Here is a 17,139-nt window from a genome sequence, read left to right as displayed (position 1 = left end):
TTGTTTTTCCACGAGCCCCATCTTGTTTCCTCCCCCCCCCCCCCCCCCCCGAGAGAGCAAGAGAAAGGCAGTCAGCCTTTGATGCCCTGGGAACACAGGTGTGCTGCCTGTCCCTGACTCTACCATAAACAGAAACCAGACAGTAAATGGGCTAGCTGACGACCCGGGGCCTCCCGTCGCCCTGATGGCTAGTACCAGTAATTGACACGCCTGCACTGTCCCAGGAGAGGAATCTTCGCCCATCACATACCAGAGGTGCCCATTGTCTGCATTTTCCCAGGTGTAAATTATGCTTTGCACCCTTCGTGGGAAACTTGGCATTCAAAGCCATTTTTCCTTAATGGCCACTTGAGCCCAGGAAGAAGCCAAGGGGTATAAAAGAGGTTCAGCAGCCCACCCTATTTGAGCTCCAATCATCTATACCTGCTGGCAGGTATTGATTGTCTCCCGAGGTCTGTGGGACGCCCAACCTCGCCCTACTTCTTCCCGAGGGATTGAGAGAAAGACGCTGGCCACGCCAAGTCTGGAACGCAGGGGTGAGAATATATACCTGCTATGTGTCTATTTTGCATGCATTTAATAAGAGCTCAGAGAACCAAAGGGTTTCATGGTACCTGTAAGTGACTTATTAGTGTAATTTCTGTCCTGTCCTTTGTAGTGTCTGTGTTATCTGTAACACAGTAGTAGCATTTAACAACTAAGTTTACCCTGTAACAATAAATAGTAACTGTTTAAGCTTTAACCTGACTCCTTCAGTTGCTGTAACAGAACCAAGCACAATTTAAAAGAACTTCAGCCGGTCATAAGGGACTCACTGCCCTGACCGTCCGCTGACAGGGGGCAGGCAGTGTTGGGGGGAGGCAGCATGTGGCTGTTGGGACTTGGGGGACCAAGCAGCATTAGGTGTTGGGATTGGGGGGGACGGGACAGGCAATGTGTGGGTGCTGGGACTTGGGGGGGGGCAGGCAGCATGTGAGTGTTGGGACTTGGGGGGGCAGGCAGCATGTGGTTACTTGGGTTGGGGGGCAGGCAGGGTGTGGCTACGTGGAGGATGGCGCACAGATGGGCCATAGGGAGGACCAGTGGGCAGGGGTGTCTGACTCATCAGACAGGCCAAAATTACCATTTCAGCCTCTCGAATAGCTCCTGGCTGGGCGGGGGCAGCTGGCAACTGCCCCTGCTCCCAGGGACGTGTGTGTGTGTGTGTGTGTGTGTGTGTGTGTGGGGAGGGGGGGGGGGCTGCTGTCTGTGGAGCTGATCACGCTGCGCCCATGAGTGGGGGGAGGTGGGAACTGGTGGGAGGAGATGGGGTCTCCCTGGCGGGCAGGTTGCTCTACCCCTGGGCGCGGTGGGAAAGGGGTCAGGGCTTCCCCCGGGGGAGAGACCGCACCTCCCCCAGCCTCTCTCTGGGTGGGGCAGGAGGGTGGAGCAGAGGGATACCCTGGTGCCATGACCAGGCGTCGCCCTTCGCCTCCATGGCAACTAGTGGAGCCACTCGTGGACTCGCAGCGAAAGGCAGCGGCGGAGGCGGCTCCAGCAAGTAAGGGCAGCAGCGGCAGATACACGGCAGGGCGAGCGGGGCTGGCGAGGGGCCTATTGAAGCGTGGGGCCCAGGCCAGTTGCCCTGCTCGCCCTGCCCTATATCAGCTGCTGGCTGAAAACATTCTTTGAGCTATATCCTCAGCTGCTGTCAGTTGCTACGAATCCATCAGTCAGTGGTGCTCCACCCATTTATGCTCTGGGAATCTCTCTGCAGTTATATTCCACCATTCTTTAAATAGCTGTTTTTAAACTTCAACTTAATAAACTTTCACTAGAAATAGATTGCAACAGCATCTTCAGTGACCCTGGTTCACTTTCAAATGTGTGCATGTGTCCTTGAAAACTGAATTACTGGAATTTCCTCGTTGTTTAATTGCTTATTTGTGCTGTATTCATGGCTGCTATGGTTTACTCTAGTGTGTGTGTGTGTGTGTCTGTGCACACAAGGGTGCAGTCATGTAGGTGTATATATCTCATAAGGGGTCAAAGCTGACAGTTCTATGTGAACAAATGTCCTGTTAACTTCAGTAGTAGCTTTATTTCTGTATCAGGACTCCAGGATTTGACTTGCACTGCTTATCCATGCAGCTGCCTCTTTATGTCTGGGGCAAATGGTAGTGAAGTTACTGGCTCTCTGCAAAGGGACAAGGCTGCATATGTAATACATAGTTACATTTTAGAATAAGCAACAAGCATTAAAGTCCAGAAAAACAGGGGTAAAGGAAGTCTTAACTTTATTCTCTTGTTTAACAAAGCCCATGTCATTCCAGCTGTTAAATCACCTTTTTCCCCAGCTTTGCCATTCTCATTCTCAGAGCTGTGGATAAAAAAACAAAACAAACAAACAAAAAACTTCAGTGAATGGTATTATTAGTTTTCTCCTTCTGATTCTAAATATCCTTGTTCAGAATAAGGAAAAATGCACTTACCCCCAATGATTAGATCCAACAGACTAAGCATTATTTTAGTATTATAGAAATAAATTAGTAGAAAGAATTAGTGCTGGTAATTTCACAGCATAGGCACTGTACAGAGAATAAATCCATAAACACTTTTAGAAAAGAGGTTAAATTTCAAACCTTTTTATTTTTTGCTCTAATATTAATTTAATTAACAAGAAACTGATGGTATGGTTGACTGGGAAAACATGAGTAATTAAACTAAACTCTTTGTTTATATGATAATTAACTAAACAAAGTGAAAAATAGTTGGAAGCTTCTCTGTTTCTTTTGAATTAACATACAGAAAAGAAGTGATTCTGTTCCCACTGGTGTAGGGCTGGGACAGCAATATCACAGTCTTCCCTTAGCTTCAATTTGAAATGGCAATGTAGTTTCTATGTAAGCACTAAGGGGCGACATAAGTTATGACTGACAGCACTAACTAAATTTCAAAGTCACAATGGAAACTCACAAGGAAATACTAAGATTCTTTCTAAAATGATATAATGCTTCTCTAGTTAAAGGCAATTTCTATAGTACGTTTTGAAAAGTTATAGAGGGTATTTCAGCTGTCAGCTCTACAGCTGTTTGACTTATTCCTCTGAAAAATCACTCAAAGTCACAGCTGTCTTTCCCTCTATTGGATAGCTCCATTTACTGAGGGAGAAGTGGAGTCAAGGATTCAGTCTTATCTGATTTATGAGGCTTAGCAAGCATTTTGGGGGCCAGAGTGCACATATTAAACTGGAAAATGACTGCTAATCATAGATGCCTTTAGCTACACTCTACATCTATGGGGAAAAGAATGTTAGCAACCACAGTCCTGATTGTGCTTTAGGGAAGCCCAAGTCCAAAGGCTCTGTGGTTGCCAGCTTAAGATTTGTTATCCAAAATTCCTGTATCTGATCATGGTCTGGAGAATGATCAGTTAAGCACTTGATTTTTAAAAATAGGTATTTTGACCACCTGGATGTGTGTTGCCCTTTGTTAAAGTTTTCCTGCTGTTCATCCTAAATACAGTACCTTTATTCATTTCATCCTACTCTTCCTAGGTTGTATGACGCTAAGCGCTTTCCCCTCCCATAAGTGGTGGTTGCCTCATTCAAACATCTGTAGACCAATTCACATGCTGGATATTTAATAAAGAAAATTAAATTTAATATAACTGAAGTTGTACTCACAGGTCTAGATCATCACATTCTGCAGCCCTATGGAAGTAGTTGACTGTAATTACACCTTCGGGATGTGTGAGTAGGAGGGGTTTGTTCTACAATTCTAGTACAAGCATGGGAATATGCAGGTAACTCGGGTTCAAACCCATGAATCCCCATAGATATATAGGCAGAGATCATGTCTCATGTGCCTCCAAGCTGTCCCAGATTTCCATTAATCTCTACAGCAATTTATTCTGAAGATTCTCTTCAAATTAATTTTGCCATAAAGTATCTGTTTTCTCATCTTATTTGCCATCCACTTACCCTTCATTTTTAGCAGAGTCCCCAAAACATGGTCTTCATGTGTACATCCTATTATTGGCTCTCTGAGCCTCTAGTGTCTAGTTTGTTTTCCTCTTTCTGCTACAATGTAGCATCTGACCCAGAGTTACTGGTCTAACACATAAAACAAGCCCTTGGAGTGGTAAAACAATAAATGTTAAAGTGCCAGATTCATCCCAGGTGTAACTCCATGGATTTCAATGGCATTACCAGGATAGATTTCATAGTAGAATTTGAGAGAATTATTTATTTGTAAACAGTTTTTACCCCCTCTAAGCAGTAGTCCCTTGTAATACATTGTTACTCTGGATATAAAAGGTTTTCCTTGTTTTGTTTCCTTTTTTAGAACTAGCAGTTTGACAACAAGGAATTTGGAAATACTAGTCATTTCCTGGCTTTTTCCACCATCTCATATGGCAAGGTGTGGTGACAAAAGATGGGGGAAGGAAAGGGATGTGGCCCTCTTCCAAGTTCCACTGGGTAAAATAGGCTGTTAGAAATAGTATTGCACGTAGTCGGTGAAACTCTGCCCTCACTGAAGTCAATAACACTTCTATTGATGTCTATGGGGCCAGGAGTCCAGTGACCCATTTCTCCTCTATTATACAACTTTTAAATCAGAGGAAAGATCAAATGGTTTAAAAGAATGTAGCAGATTATCTTTACATTTTTACTACTTTTAAGGCTTGACTTATTCTTACTGAAGTCCTCATTAGTTTACTGTTAAATTAAAAAGCAACAGTACCAGTCCAAGAAATTCGGCTTCGGAGAGTGAAAGAAAAGTTCACTTTAAAATTTCAGGCTGCACGGTGCACCATGACAACATGAATTAAATGCAAGCAAGCATCCTTTCATAATAGCTATGCAGAAGCTTCTCCAAGTACAGTGATACTTAACCAACAGTACTTGAGATTCCTAACTTGATACTGTGAAGTATCCATGTCCTCTGGAGATATTTATATTTAAATTGACACTCCTGTCCCAATAATCTCACTATTGATAGATCACCAGTGTTGGCTTAGATCCAGTTGTGCATGTCTTCTGCTGTCCAAACTACTAGCAAAATACAGGGAATTTTGGAGGATGGCAGAGGTGCCAAATAAGGATGCTATTGGTTGCATCTGAATTTGATGTATTTCTTTTAAATGTAATATAACTTTTACCAGCTGATTAAAATACACTCCTCTTTATTCTTATGTAACTAAATTACAGTATAAATATAAAACACGTTGGTTTAATGTTTTGATAGGCAGCTATTGCTATTTGAGGATTTCTTTTTAATACTTATATAACACGTTACAGCAAGACAGAGTGCAAGACTGAAGATGTTAACAGATTAGAAAAAGTAAGATTTTAATAAAGTCAGAGACAGACAGACAGACAATACAGACAGACTGAAGTTAACATACAGACAGGAAAACTACATTGTCATAATTTAAAAGTTAGAAAAATATCTAAATCAGGCTAGCAAAAATTATTAAACTTTGCATAAACATATTCAAGGCAAGGTAGGCAAAACTGCTGCAAGGATAATGTAAAATTGTTTGTTAAACAGTCTGCTTTAAGGCATAAGTTAGATTATGCAGCAAGTAATTAGAACATGGGCACAGATACACCGTGTAAGCTGTTAATCACTGAGAGGCAAAATGAATCTATTTTTACATATATATAAAAAGAAGGATTTTAAATTTGGCATTTCTAAAAGAACCAAGAATCAAGGTTTTTTTTTTTAAAATCTTTGAAATATTATGAACATAGGATTTTGAGAATTAGTTTTCAAAATACAGCAATTAGTGCATTGCTGAAGGTGGAAAAAGCATTCTACAGAACTAAAAATTCAGTTTAATGTACATTAACAAATAAAGAGTAAAGGCATTGATCAGTAACTGTGCGTAAGACAGAAGTATGGGAAAGTGAAAAAGATTGTTAGTAAGAAAAACAAGTAATTGTAACCAGTTGTTACATGAGTGAACAGCAGTGACATGACTTTCCTTTTTTATTACCTGTCAATGAGGGATCCTCTGTACCATCTCCAGATATCTGGCCATCAAGTTGAGTATGGTACATAGGAGAGCTCAAACTTTCCTCTTGTTCTTGCAGTGATATGGAATTTTTGTGGGATGACTTATTCATGTTTCCAACTAGGTTATCCTCTGGGATCTTCTCTGGTGCTTGTGCTATTTGTTTGTTGGGTGGCTGGTAAACTTGACTGTAATGGCCAACAGGATGATATGATGGTCTTTCAGATTTGCTGTCGTCTTCGTCGTCGTCATCAATGACAACGAGTTCTGCACGAATAATTCCATCGTATCGGGACAAGTTTTTGTTTGCTGCTACGTCGTCTTCATCTGCATGCTGATAACCCATGAAAATCATTGTAACAGGTTCTGTATCATCCACATAACATGGCACAGCTTGAACAATGCTGTACCTAACGTCTTCATCCGCATCCTGAGTTACAGGAGACCTTTCGCTGCTGTGCTTTGAATTCATAAACATCGCCTCACAATGGCTCTCTCTTGTCTTATGACAGGGTTCCAAATCCTTTTGTAGAACTCCTCTTTCATCATTATGTAGTTTTATATTTTTTGGGGTAATCTGTGGCTTTCCCTCTCTTTGCTGAGACCCTGGAGAGGGAGACTTTGGTAGTTTTACATTGGGAAGATCAAAACCATTTTCTTTATCGTGTTGCCTGATGCCTTTGGTATAGAAAGATTCATTTTGATAATTGCCAAGTTCATTAGTCTCTTTTTTAACAGTGTCTTCCAAATTTGTTCTAGGAGCTAATTTGTCTTTCTGGGGAGTTGTTGGTCTGTAAAACTGATTTGCGTACACGGGCTCGTGATACTCTGTAGGAGATTTAGCATTTTGCTCAGTTGCTTTTCTTAAAAGATCCTCCACCTCAACAGGTGCAAGCTCATCTATGCCATTGTGGGTTACACTGCAATTGGACCATGTTGCATAGACGGACTTCCTACCATCGTCATAGACTTTCACTCCTGTACTCTTAAACTCATCAGATGGCAGAGGTATGGTAGACAGAACTGTGTTTTCCCCAGTCTTCATGTCTTTCTCAACTTTAATTTCCATGGCAAACAATGCTGTCAAGAGAACCAAAAACTGAAAACACAGTAGATGAAACAAATATTTAGAACTTATCCTTGTGATAAGTGGTTTGGATAACTTGTCAAATCTTTGTCCAATTTTCATCCTGCCATAGAATTTGAATCCTAATGAGACATGCCCTCAGATCTAGGGTTTGGTTTAGCATAGTATAGTGAAAATTGTCAACCCTGTAATCTGAATCCAGGTCAGTGGGTTCTGAAACTGAATTCCCACTTTATCCCCTGGGGCCCTCTTCAAAGATTGAAGATATTAAGGAACAGTGTTTTGGTTGGGACTCATCTCTGATAAAAAAAAAAATCAGCTATTTGAAGCTTCATTACACAAGAGAAAACCAGTTTAAACTTGGTCTCTTGAGGTCAGTTACTGCAAGGTGCTGAGCAGTGGGAGTTAATGGGAATCAAGGGAGTGTAACAATATGCAGGAGTAGAGACTTGTTTGGTCTTAAAGACAGTGGAGATGGGCAGCTTTGTGAAGGTCAGAGGATGGCTAGATCTGCGTCACTCAGCAGGCATAATTGCTCAGAGAAAATGCACGATTTGGCATACTGGGGTCAGAACCAGACAGGGGTTATACCAAGTGCAGGAAGTATGTACTGGAAGAAAACGTTCAAAATATAAAAGTGCTAGAAAATATTGGACCTCGTTGTCAATGGTACACCAGTTATACAGCAGTGGCACGCAACTGACTACAATGGAATTATTTGTGTGAAAGAAAGTAAAGAATGTTGTGCTTATTATCTATTGTCTCTCTATCATTTCCCTAAATAAGTTGGCTTATGAAGAGGCTTATGAACCATTACAAATCTGCTCTCTTTCTAGAGTTACTTCCAATCTTTACCTCTTCTATTTTCTTCATCATCCTCAGTCCCTGCATGCCCTGCCCTTCTCAGTGCCGAAGGTCTGAAGGATTTTGGAAGGTCTGGTATATTAGTATAGATGTAGTCCACTTGGTCTGTTAAAAATAAATAAATAGGAGAGCCCCAGTATCTTTCATCGACCTCATGCAACAAACATTCAATTTTTTTTTTAAAATATAAAATGCTTTGGTTGAACATACCTTCATGAACGTCTGCTTTCTCTGCCTTCACAGACTATGAAAGAAGGCAACAAAAAGTGACATGATTACTGCAGTTTTAGGAAATTAACTCAAAACACAGAGACTTTTCTACTGCACAGCTGTTTATCATTTTGTGCACCTCAGTTTGGAAGATGCCTGGAAATGGAAACCCCCTCTCAACAGGAGAGATGCAGCTTTGTCAGTGGTGGGAAGATTTTCCACTCCTGTCTGTCATCTCGCCTTACCTGGCTCCTGATGGCCTCTCTCAGAATTTCACATGCCATGGGAGAACTCAGAGATTAGTAGATCTGGAGTATAGAGGACAGGGTGTTTTAACTGGAGGGTCTCACTTTGGGAATTACTCTTCCCCCTGAAGCTGACAAAGTCACAGAGCAGTTGTGGTGGTGAGTACACCCATTGAACTCTGTGAGTCTATTTGCACGAGCAAGTGTTGTGAAATCTGGCCCCAACTGTGTTGACTTTCCTGGCATATTGCGGAAGTTCTGTTTAGATAGGGTTTTCCTGAAGTAATGAGTTAAGAGTTCTCTCATTTCAAGTAGGAGATAAGAGGGATTTACAAAAATGCTGTTGACATTTTATGAGTGTAGCTGACTAATGATTAATGGTGCCATAAGATTTTTATTGTAAGTGCGTTTAGGAGGATGACTAGTACACAATATACTTAGGGCCCTGCACAGTTTTAAAAATCTGCTGGAAAAAACCATGCATCTGATTCATGATTTGCGATCCGCTCCCTGCCTTTTATGTGTATCCACTTCTGTATCTGCACCTTGGCAGCAGAAAGCTGTCTCATAGTACCTCGCTCTCAGGATGCGCATGCGTGTGTGTGTGTGTGTGTGCGCGCGCGCGCACGCGTCCATCTGTCCTAGGGATGCTTGTCCCACTCTGCTTCACCTGGTAGACCTACTGGGGAGCAGGCTCAGGGCACTTCTGCAGAGGCATGTGGTTGGGGCACTAGTGATTGTCTCTGTCCACCTTATTCAGCAGGAGTGCCCTGACATCGCTCCCCAGCAAGCACTTGGCAGGTGGCCAAGGGAGCCCATTTTTCCATGGACTCTGGCCATTAATCCTCCCCTGAAGCAGTGTGTGGCTGGTCCTGTCATTTAATCTTAAAAGGCCCAAAGGGGGTAGCGAGGGTGGGAGGAAGGGGGCAGAGATGGGGCAGGTTCTTGCGGGGAAGAGATGTGAAAGGGCAGACAGATGAGGCTCAGGGATGGCACAGGGACTGGTGCTAGCGGTTGCTGCGTTTCTGCTGCTCAGGTGCTAAGATCAGCAGAAGCATCAGCATCAGCATCAGCAGCGCAGGTTGCTAGAACCCTTTGTGTAGTATTGGCTCGAATATTCACAAAAATGAGTTGTGGATATCCACATCAGCGGATGAAGATATCTGCAGATATTGAGCGGATATCCACAGAATTGCAGGGCTTTAAATACAGTGTCTGTAGCCCTGTCAATCTCAGGATACTACAGAGACCAAGTGGGTGATGTGATATCACAATAGTTACTTGAAGTGACTATAACAAGGTTTAAGCTAGCTCAGTTCACATGCTTATTCATTCCTTGTCCACTCTGCTGAGACTACCTGCAAAGCTGCCAAGGGTAGTGTGAGATTTTGTGATGTGCTGTCAGGGCCAGATTAAGGCATGGGCTAGCCGGGCAACTGCCCGGGGCGCCAACCTATGGGGGGCGCCTGATGGCAGCTGTAAGGGGTGCACAGTGCCTCTTATAGCTGCTATCAGGCGCCGCACGCCCAGCTCCCGGATTGTGGGCTGCAGCAGCTCCCAGTGGCCACCCTGCAGCGGCCACCCAGGGTGGGGGGGCCGCGTTAATCTCCGCAGAGCTGGCCAGCAGCACCTTTCCCCCCGTGGCTTCAGGGCCCTGCACGGCCAGGCTTGGTCCACCCCGGGCTGTGCGCCAGCAGTGGTAGCCAGGCTGGGCACGTGCATCCTGCCACCACCAGCTCCACGTGCCCTCCCCCATGCACCAGCATGGGGCCGCGCATGCGCCCTCCCCCAACCCGGGGCGCAATTAACCTGTCTGCCTGGGGCGCTGGAATGGCTCGGTCCAGCCCGGTGTGCCGTAGACATTTTTCCATTGAGTACTCAGTAATGGACTGAAACCACCAAGCTCTTTCCAAATAGAGCCTGTAGCCTTTGGATGGCAGCATCTTTTGGTCACACTTTTGTGTTTAGGTTTGTACTAATGAGGTGAAATACCCTGTAATTCACCAATCCCATAATTCATTCCATTCCTCTTACATTTGTTATTCTAACAAATCATTCTGTTTCTAAAGTGTTGTAACACTAACCTTTAAGATATCTTCTGCTGTCCTCTCAACTGATTTGAGCTTCTTTAAAATTGCCTCTTCATTAACTGAGATTTTCAGCTCTTCTTTTTCAAGAGATTCAATTTCTCTCTCAAGTCTGCAAGCATAATATAGTTTATAGAATAATTTAAAGAATACACATTAATATGCAATTGTACTTATAGTATATTTCCAAGAGAGAGCTAGGCTATATTCCTCTCACAATTATACCATTTTACACTGATGTAATTTTGCTGACCCGTATGGATTTGCTCTTGATTTAGGAATTTGTAAAATCAGAATAAACCTGTTGTTTTACAATGCGATGTTTTGTCACAGATATCTTCAGAGCATACTTTGAAATAAACAGATTAAGACATCTAGGTAAACTTCCTTTGTTTTTAGAAGGAGAAGAGGGAAGGAAAGGATTTCTTCACCTTCAGCTACACTCTCTCAGGAATTATCACAACTAAAATGGTGTTCACCTCCCTATAACAATGATTTAGGATATTAGAGCAGTTCACAGACAATAGGATGAATGAGTTTATTTGCTTACTCCTGCCTGGATCACCATTCTCCTATGTAAGGGTACGTCTAGACTACAGGCTTTTGTCGACAGAAGTTTTGTCGACAGATACTGTCGACAAAACTTCTGTCGACAAAGAGCATCTAGACTATATCCTGTTCTGTCAACAAAGCAAGCCTCTTTGTCGACATGACAGTGTAGATGCAAAGGACAGTGTAGATGCAATAATGCCTTCTATCAACAGAACTCTGTCAACAAAAGGCGTTATTCCTCATAGAATGAGGTTTACAGCCGTCATCAAAACTGCTGAGTTCTGTCAACATTATGTTGACAGAACTCAGTGGCAGTGTAGACCCAGGTATAGTTTTGTCGACAAAAGTCCAGTTTTGTCGACAAAACCCTATAGTCTAGACACACCCTTATAGAACAAGAAGAGCAATTTGATTAGTGGTAGGAAAGTTATAAATAATAATAATTTAGAAGACACTAATTCAAGGGGGGATTCTGACACTTTACATAATGTGGATTTGTCCCTTACTACCTAAACAGTTGCAATGATTTCAGTTGGCTACTCGCTGTGAGTAAAGGTGGCAGAAGTGAGCTCAAAAGAATTGGACGGTACAGAGAGCCAATGTGCTGCCCAGAGTGATAGAATTGCATTCCTTCCATGTAGTTGGCACATAGTAGAACTAGGATTGTGAGTGTTTGTGTTGAGGTTTTAAAGCCCATCTACAGAAAAACTGAAATTAATTTTGTAGGACTAAAGTAAACCAATAAACCGATGTATCTTTCATCTTCATAATTATTTCAATTTAGAAAACATTATAATAAATCATAATTAGGCTAATAATATTTGAAATTATGCTAGCACAAATGCTTCCAACCAGTGTTAACTGTGTATCTGGCAAAAACAAAACCACATACAAAAGCCCCTATAAAGTCTTGGATTAAAGCTTTACTTTTTTCTGTTTCATTTGTTTGGGACCAAGTACAACTGATTTACAGATACTCAATGACAAGGAGCTTGGTGGATGAATATTCTAACACTTGCTTGCTGAGTTTGGGCTTCCTGTATAAGGAAACATCCTCACATTTGCAGCCAGTCAGTTTGCAGAAGAAGCTTGTCGGTTTCTATAAGCAGGAAATATGTCAATGACATCCTCTCTGAACTGTCTTGCTACCTGGGTGAGGTGCTCTGTAACAAGAGGTTAACTTTAAAGAGACCATTTATTAAGGGAAAGTCTCCTGGGTCATACCTGGCTATAACTAAAGCCTCTGTTAAGTGGATTAGATACAATGCAAGCATAAATCTAACATACCATTGTTTTAGAATGAGTACAGGTATTCCATGAATATGTAATAAACAAAATTTGGGTATTAATAAGACAGTGGGATCCCTTTGAGATTTCAATAGTACTAATCCCAGATAGTGAACATATCTATCATATAGGCTGACTGGTTGCTTTTAGAGCCTTTATTGTTACCGAAGAAACCAACTGAAATCCAGCAAAATGAATTAATCTCTTGGGCTACGTCTACACTGCACCTCTCTTGCGCAAAAGCCTATGCAAATGAAATGCAGATTAGTATATTGCTGCACTTCATTTGCACAATTAATTAGGGGCCGTTTTTGTGCAAGAGGCTTTTGCACAAAAAGGAGCTGGGTGGATGGCTCCTTTTTGCGCAAAAAAACCCACTTGCACAAGAGTCGTTCTTCCTCATTTTTTCAGGAAGCCTTGGTCTACACCAAATTTCACCATTTCTTTTTTACCAGCTGTGTGTGGCCTCTCTGTAAATATGAGTCACTATTCTTTTCTCTCTTTTTGTTGTTGTTCAGTACCGTGCATTAGTTGGTTTAAAACACTTCAAACACAGCTTTTAACCATAAAAAGTGTTTCACAGAAAGATATTGAATTTTAGGAAAATGTTGTCATGAAGATTTTGAGACTTTGTAACATTTTGTGAACACGAATGCTTGTTTTCTCACCAGCCCTGCTATATATTATTCCAGTTTCTAACAGAGTGATGCATGAGATATGGTCCCAAACCAACTCGATCTAAGACCAAAGGTACATTTCTATGGGATTAACTGAAAGATCTGGATGTAAAATAATTGCTTTGGCACTTGCTCCTGACATTGCATGATTCTGTGTAAAAAAAACTCCTAGGGCCAGTTTGCAAAAAGTCTTTCACATTTGCATGCTAAAAGTTGTAGGGATGAATTTTTGAAAAAATCCTGTGCTGCATGTGTTCAAAGACTCACATGCACAGCTTGGGAGGCTGAAAATTGTGCCAGAATAGCCTCTTGTAATTGTCTTTTTAAAAACTGATTTAGAAATGTTTTAAATGTTCTATTTGGAAAAAAAGTTCTGATAGTGAACCACTTCCATTTTTGTGTTTGCATTTAAAAATACATGCATCCTCAGATGCATTTTGCTGCAATAGGGATCTTACTTAGGAGGCTTTCACTACTTTGTATAGCTCCCATTTCTAACTGGAGTAGATTAAGGCAGGAGTTTTGGAACTGGGGTTTCAGATCCAAGGTTGCTCAATCAGAGCACTGATTGGCTCAAGGAACAGTACTGCTCACAGATGCCTGTGGGGATAGGCAGTTCGGTCTCATGGGAAAGAAAGATCAAGGAGCCAGAAATGGAAGAAAGACATGAGGCTGTCTGGAGAATAGCAGACTGAAAGGAAGGAATCACTGATTTTGAGTGAGCCCAACATTTTGGCAGCTCTTGGACCCACCTAGCCATAACTTCCACTTCATAAATTACATTATGTTTCTGTTTTTCTGAAACCCTATTATCCAAACCTCCACTTTATCTGAACTCCCCCCCCTTCTCTGCAGCATGAGACATGGCAAGTAATTCAGGCTAGGGGGCAAGGGAAGGATTCAGATAATGCAGAGATTCAAATAATAAATTGGAGTTCCTGGGCTAGGACTGCAGGAACCCACCATGCTGCTGAATGGCTCCTATCCTCTCAATTATCCAAATTCCTGATCATCTAAATAAAATTCATTTCCCCATGCTATTGGGATAATTGGGAGTATACTGTATTTTCCCAGATGTCTGGATGGTGGTTGGTATCATTATGTTTTTAAAATAAATTGTTTAGCAACGAATTCCACCAAAAATGAACCTTTTTTTTAAAAAAAAAAAAACCAAGCTGTCAAGTTAAGTGCTGCAGCTAGTTTGTTCCCACAGTTGAGACTGACTGGCTTTATGCCCTGTAACCTTTACCATGTAAGCAGAGTATTATAGGCTAGATGCTATGAGTGCTATTCCTGTCCATAACACAAGTAATGAACTACTTGCCTGAAGTTTTGTTTAAGGCCACTGTTAATTGTTCAGCATCAATACAAAGAACGGAATTCTCTCATTTATCTAAAAAAAAGCCCAGATATCCTGCTTGTGTACTGGATGATTAACAAGCACAAATTAACCCTTTAAGGGACCTACTGGGCACTCAGAAAATAAATACTTCACACTGGAGGTCCGTGAGGGGGATGAGAGACCCCTCTCACGCTCAGAGCGTGGGAGACAGGCCAGTCCTCACCTACAGGCAGCTCCCCCCTCCAACCTGAAGTAAATACTCATGAGCAGCCACACAACAAACCACACCACAGAAACACTTACCCAGGAACCTATCCCCATTGCCAACTCTCGGCACATATCTATATAAGCGACACCATCACAGGACCTAACCACATTAGTCACACCATCAGAGGCTCATTCACCAATGTGATCTATGCCATCAAGTGCCAGCAATGCCCCTCTGCCATGTATATTGGTCAAACTGGACAGTCTCTGTGCCAAAGGATAAATGGACATAAATCAGACATCAGGAAAGGAAACACAAATTTGTAGGGGAACATTTTAGCCTCTCTGGATATTCAATAATTGATTTAAAAGTAGCCATCCTTTTACAAAAGGATTTCAGCACCCGGTTACAAAGGGAGACAGCTGAACTGGAGTTCATTTGCAAATCCAATACTATCAATTTACAATTGAATAAAGATCTTAACCGGTTAATTCATGACAAAGGCAATTTGCCCTCTCGATAGCCACATCTCCATATCAACTGCTGTAAATGAGCCACTTCCACCCTGACTTGTATGTGCATGTAAATATGCACATACATACACACACACACACACACACACACACCCCCCATGCCTCTATAAACTGCACTCCAAATCGTTTGATTAAGTGGGGTTTTAACCACAAAAAGCTTATGCCCCAATAAATCTGTTAGCCTCTAAGGTGCCACAGGATATCTAGTTGTTTTTAAAGATCCATGTGTTCACTATGAACCTGCCTGCAACTACAGAGACCAGAGTCTATGCAGAAACAAACCAGGAGCTAAAGAAAAGCTGAAACATTCCTTAAAAGGCATTTATGTGTTTTTCTTTAAAAAAAAGAATAAGAAAGAAACACAGAATAACTCGCTCTTTGGCAGTACAGGCAGTCCCCGGGTTACACAGATCAGACTTACATCGGATCCCTACTTACAAACGGGGTGAGGCAACCCCGCACTAGCTGCTTCCCCCACAGCAGACCAGGGAGACGCGGAGCGGCTTTTCTCAGGAGACACCTCAGCTTGAGAATAAAGGATTGAGGGAAGTGAGGTGTGGGAGAATAAAACTGAGCTCCGGAGAAATGTTTGGCTACAGTTTCCCCTACAATATGTACCAGTTCTGACTTACATACAAATTCAACTTAAGAACAAACCTACAGTCCCTATCTTGTACGTAACCCGGGGACTGCCTGTACAAGTGCCATCCACTCTCAGTACAATTTAACATTCAGATTAAGGATGTAAAGGGTTAAACAGTATCAGGCTTAGTGGGTGAGGCTTACCTGGGAAGTGGTTAAACAGCAGTCAAGCCAAGCTGGAGCAGTCCCCAACCCAGAGCAGTCCCCTGCAGCACAGCATGGGCAGAGGGCTGCTCCAGCCCAGCCTAACCAGTTAAACATAATGCTTAACCAGTTAACATTTTTAATGGGATTTTACATTCCTAATTGAGACAAACAGTAAAAAAATTTTTTTCTGGATTCTCAATAATATATTGTTACGTACTGGCAAGAGAACACATGAGAAATGTATCTGTCTTTGTTGTCAGAGATGTTGGATTGGCAGGCACAGCATAGAGGTAGGAATGTGGGCTTTTGGAATGGCCATTAGACTGGGATGCCTAAGACTGAAGTTGAACTCCCTGTTCACACACAGACTTCCTATGTGATCTCGGGTAAATCGCTTAGGCCCAGATCACTAAAGGCATTTAGCGGCCTACCTCCCATTGATTTCAATAGCAGTTTAGGGGGCTAAATCTTTTTGTGGATCTGGGTCTCAATCTATACCATGTTTCTGTTCACCATCTGTAATTGGGGATAATGATTCCCCACTTCTCACAGGTGTTGAGAATGAGAATAATGATTGGGGGTATCTGTAAACTATGGTGACGAGAGTTAGGTATTTCTTGTATATTAAGGTTCTGAAGACCTTTAGAGCACATCTAGATTAGCTTTAAGAGTGTGAGTTGTGTGACAGAGCAGTGTTTGTATTTCTGAGTGGGTGATTTCTTCTTCACTTCAGTTTGCTCATGTCGTTTAGGTAATATTTTTGCTGAGAGTAATAGCACTGTTTCCTTTCTGCCTTCTCTTGAAAACACAGCACATTCAACATAAAACTAAGTGATATTTACTGACATTCTATTTGTAGCATTTAATCATAACTAGAATTTCGCTGCTGAGAGGGAATACAACAAATCTCTCTATATTGCATTTCCCTTGGCAGTTAACCTTTTGCATTTTATATTCATGGCATTTATGGAAGGCTCACCTTGTACTCCAGTTTATTTTGTATGTGAATCAAATGACCCAAAGTACTTGCTAAAGGAAGGTCAAAGGGAAGAACAAGTTACCTGGGCAACAAAACTAAATAGATGACACAAAAAATAACAGCACATAGCTGTGAAAATGTCCACATTGCACTGCAGAAGGTCACCTGCCACATAGGAAGCATACAAAATCAGCAACAATTCTGAGTTCCAATATTCATGCGTAGCAAACTGAAGTAGCCGAATACGAAGAGATGAAGAGTTTAATGTTGTAAGGAAGT

General features: G+C 42.0%; 1 protein-coding gene across 2 annotated transcripts in view; it reads right to left on the bottom strand.

The window, feature by feature from the left end:
• Positions 1–2,259: 2,259 nt before the first annotated feature.
• The window catches only part of PALMD (palmdelphin), a 70,675-nt gene continuing 55,795 nt past the window's right edge, over positions 2,260–17,139 (bottom strand). For both annotated transcript variants that reach the window (XM_025182970.2, XM_075936598.1), the window contains 5 exons: positions 10,491–10,605; positions 8,162–8,195; positions 7,943–8,056; positions 5,983–7,080; positions 2,260–2,359 (listed from right to left, as the gene is read on the bottom strand). In XM_025182970.2, coding sequence (XP_025038755.2) covers positions 2,316–2,359; positions 5,983–7,080; positions 7,943–8,056; positions 8,162–8,195; positions 10,491–10,605 — 1,405 coding nt within the window. In that variant the 3' untranslated portion in view covers positions 2,260–2,315. The remainder of the gene's footprint in view (positions 2,360–5,982; positions 7,081–7,942; positions 8,057–8,161; positions 8,196–10,490; positions 10,606–17,139) is intronic.

The sequence above is a fragment of the Pelodiscus sinensis genome, chromosome 9 (assembly GCF_049634645.1).
Source record: "Pelodiscus sinensis isolate JC-2024 chromosome 9, ASM4963464v1, whole genome shotgun sequence".
Classification (NCBI taxonomy): domain Eukaryota; kingdom Metazoa; phylum Chordata; order Testudines; family Trionychidae; genus Pelodiscus; species Pelodiscus sinensis.
This window is presented reverse-complemented; position numbering and strand designations above follow the sequence as displayed.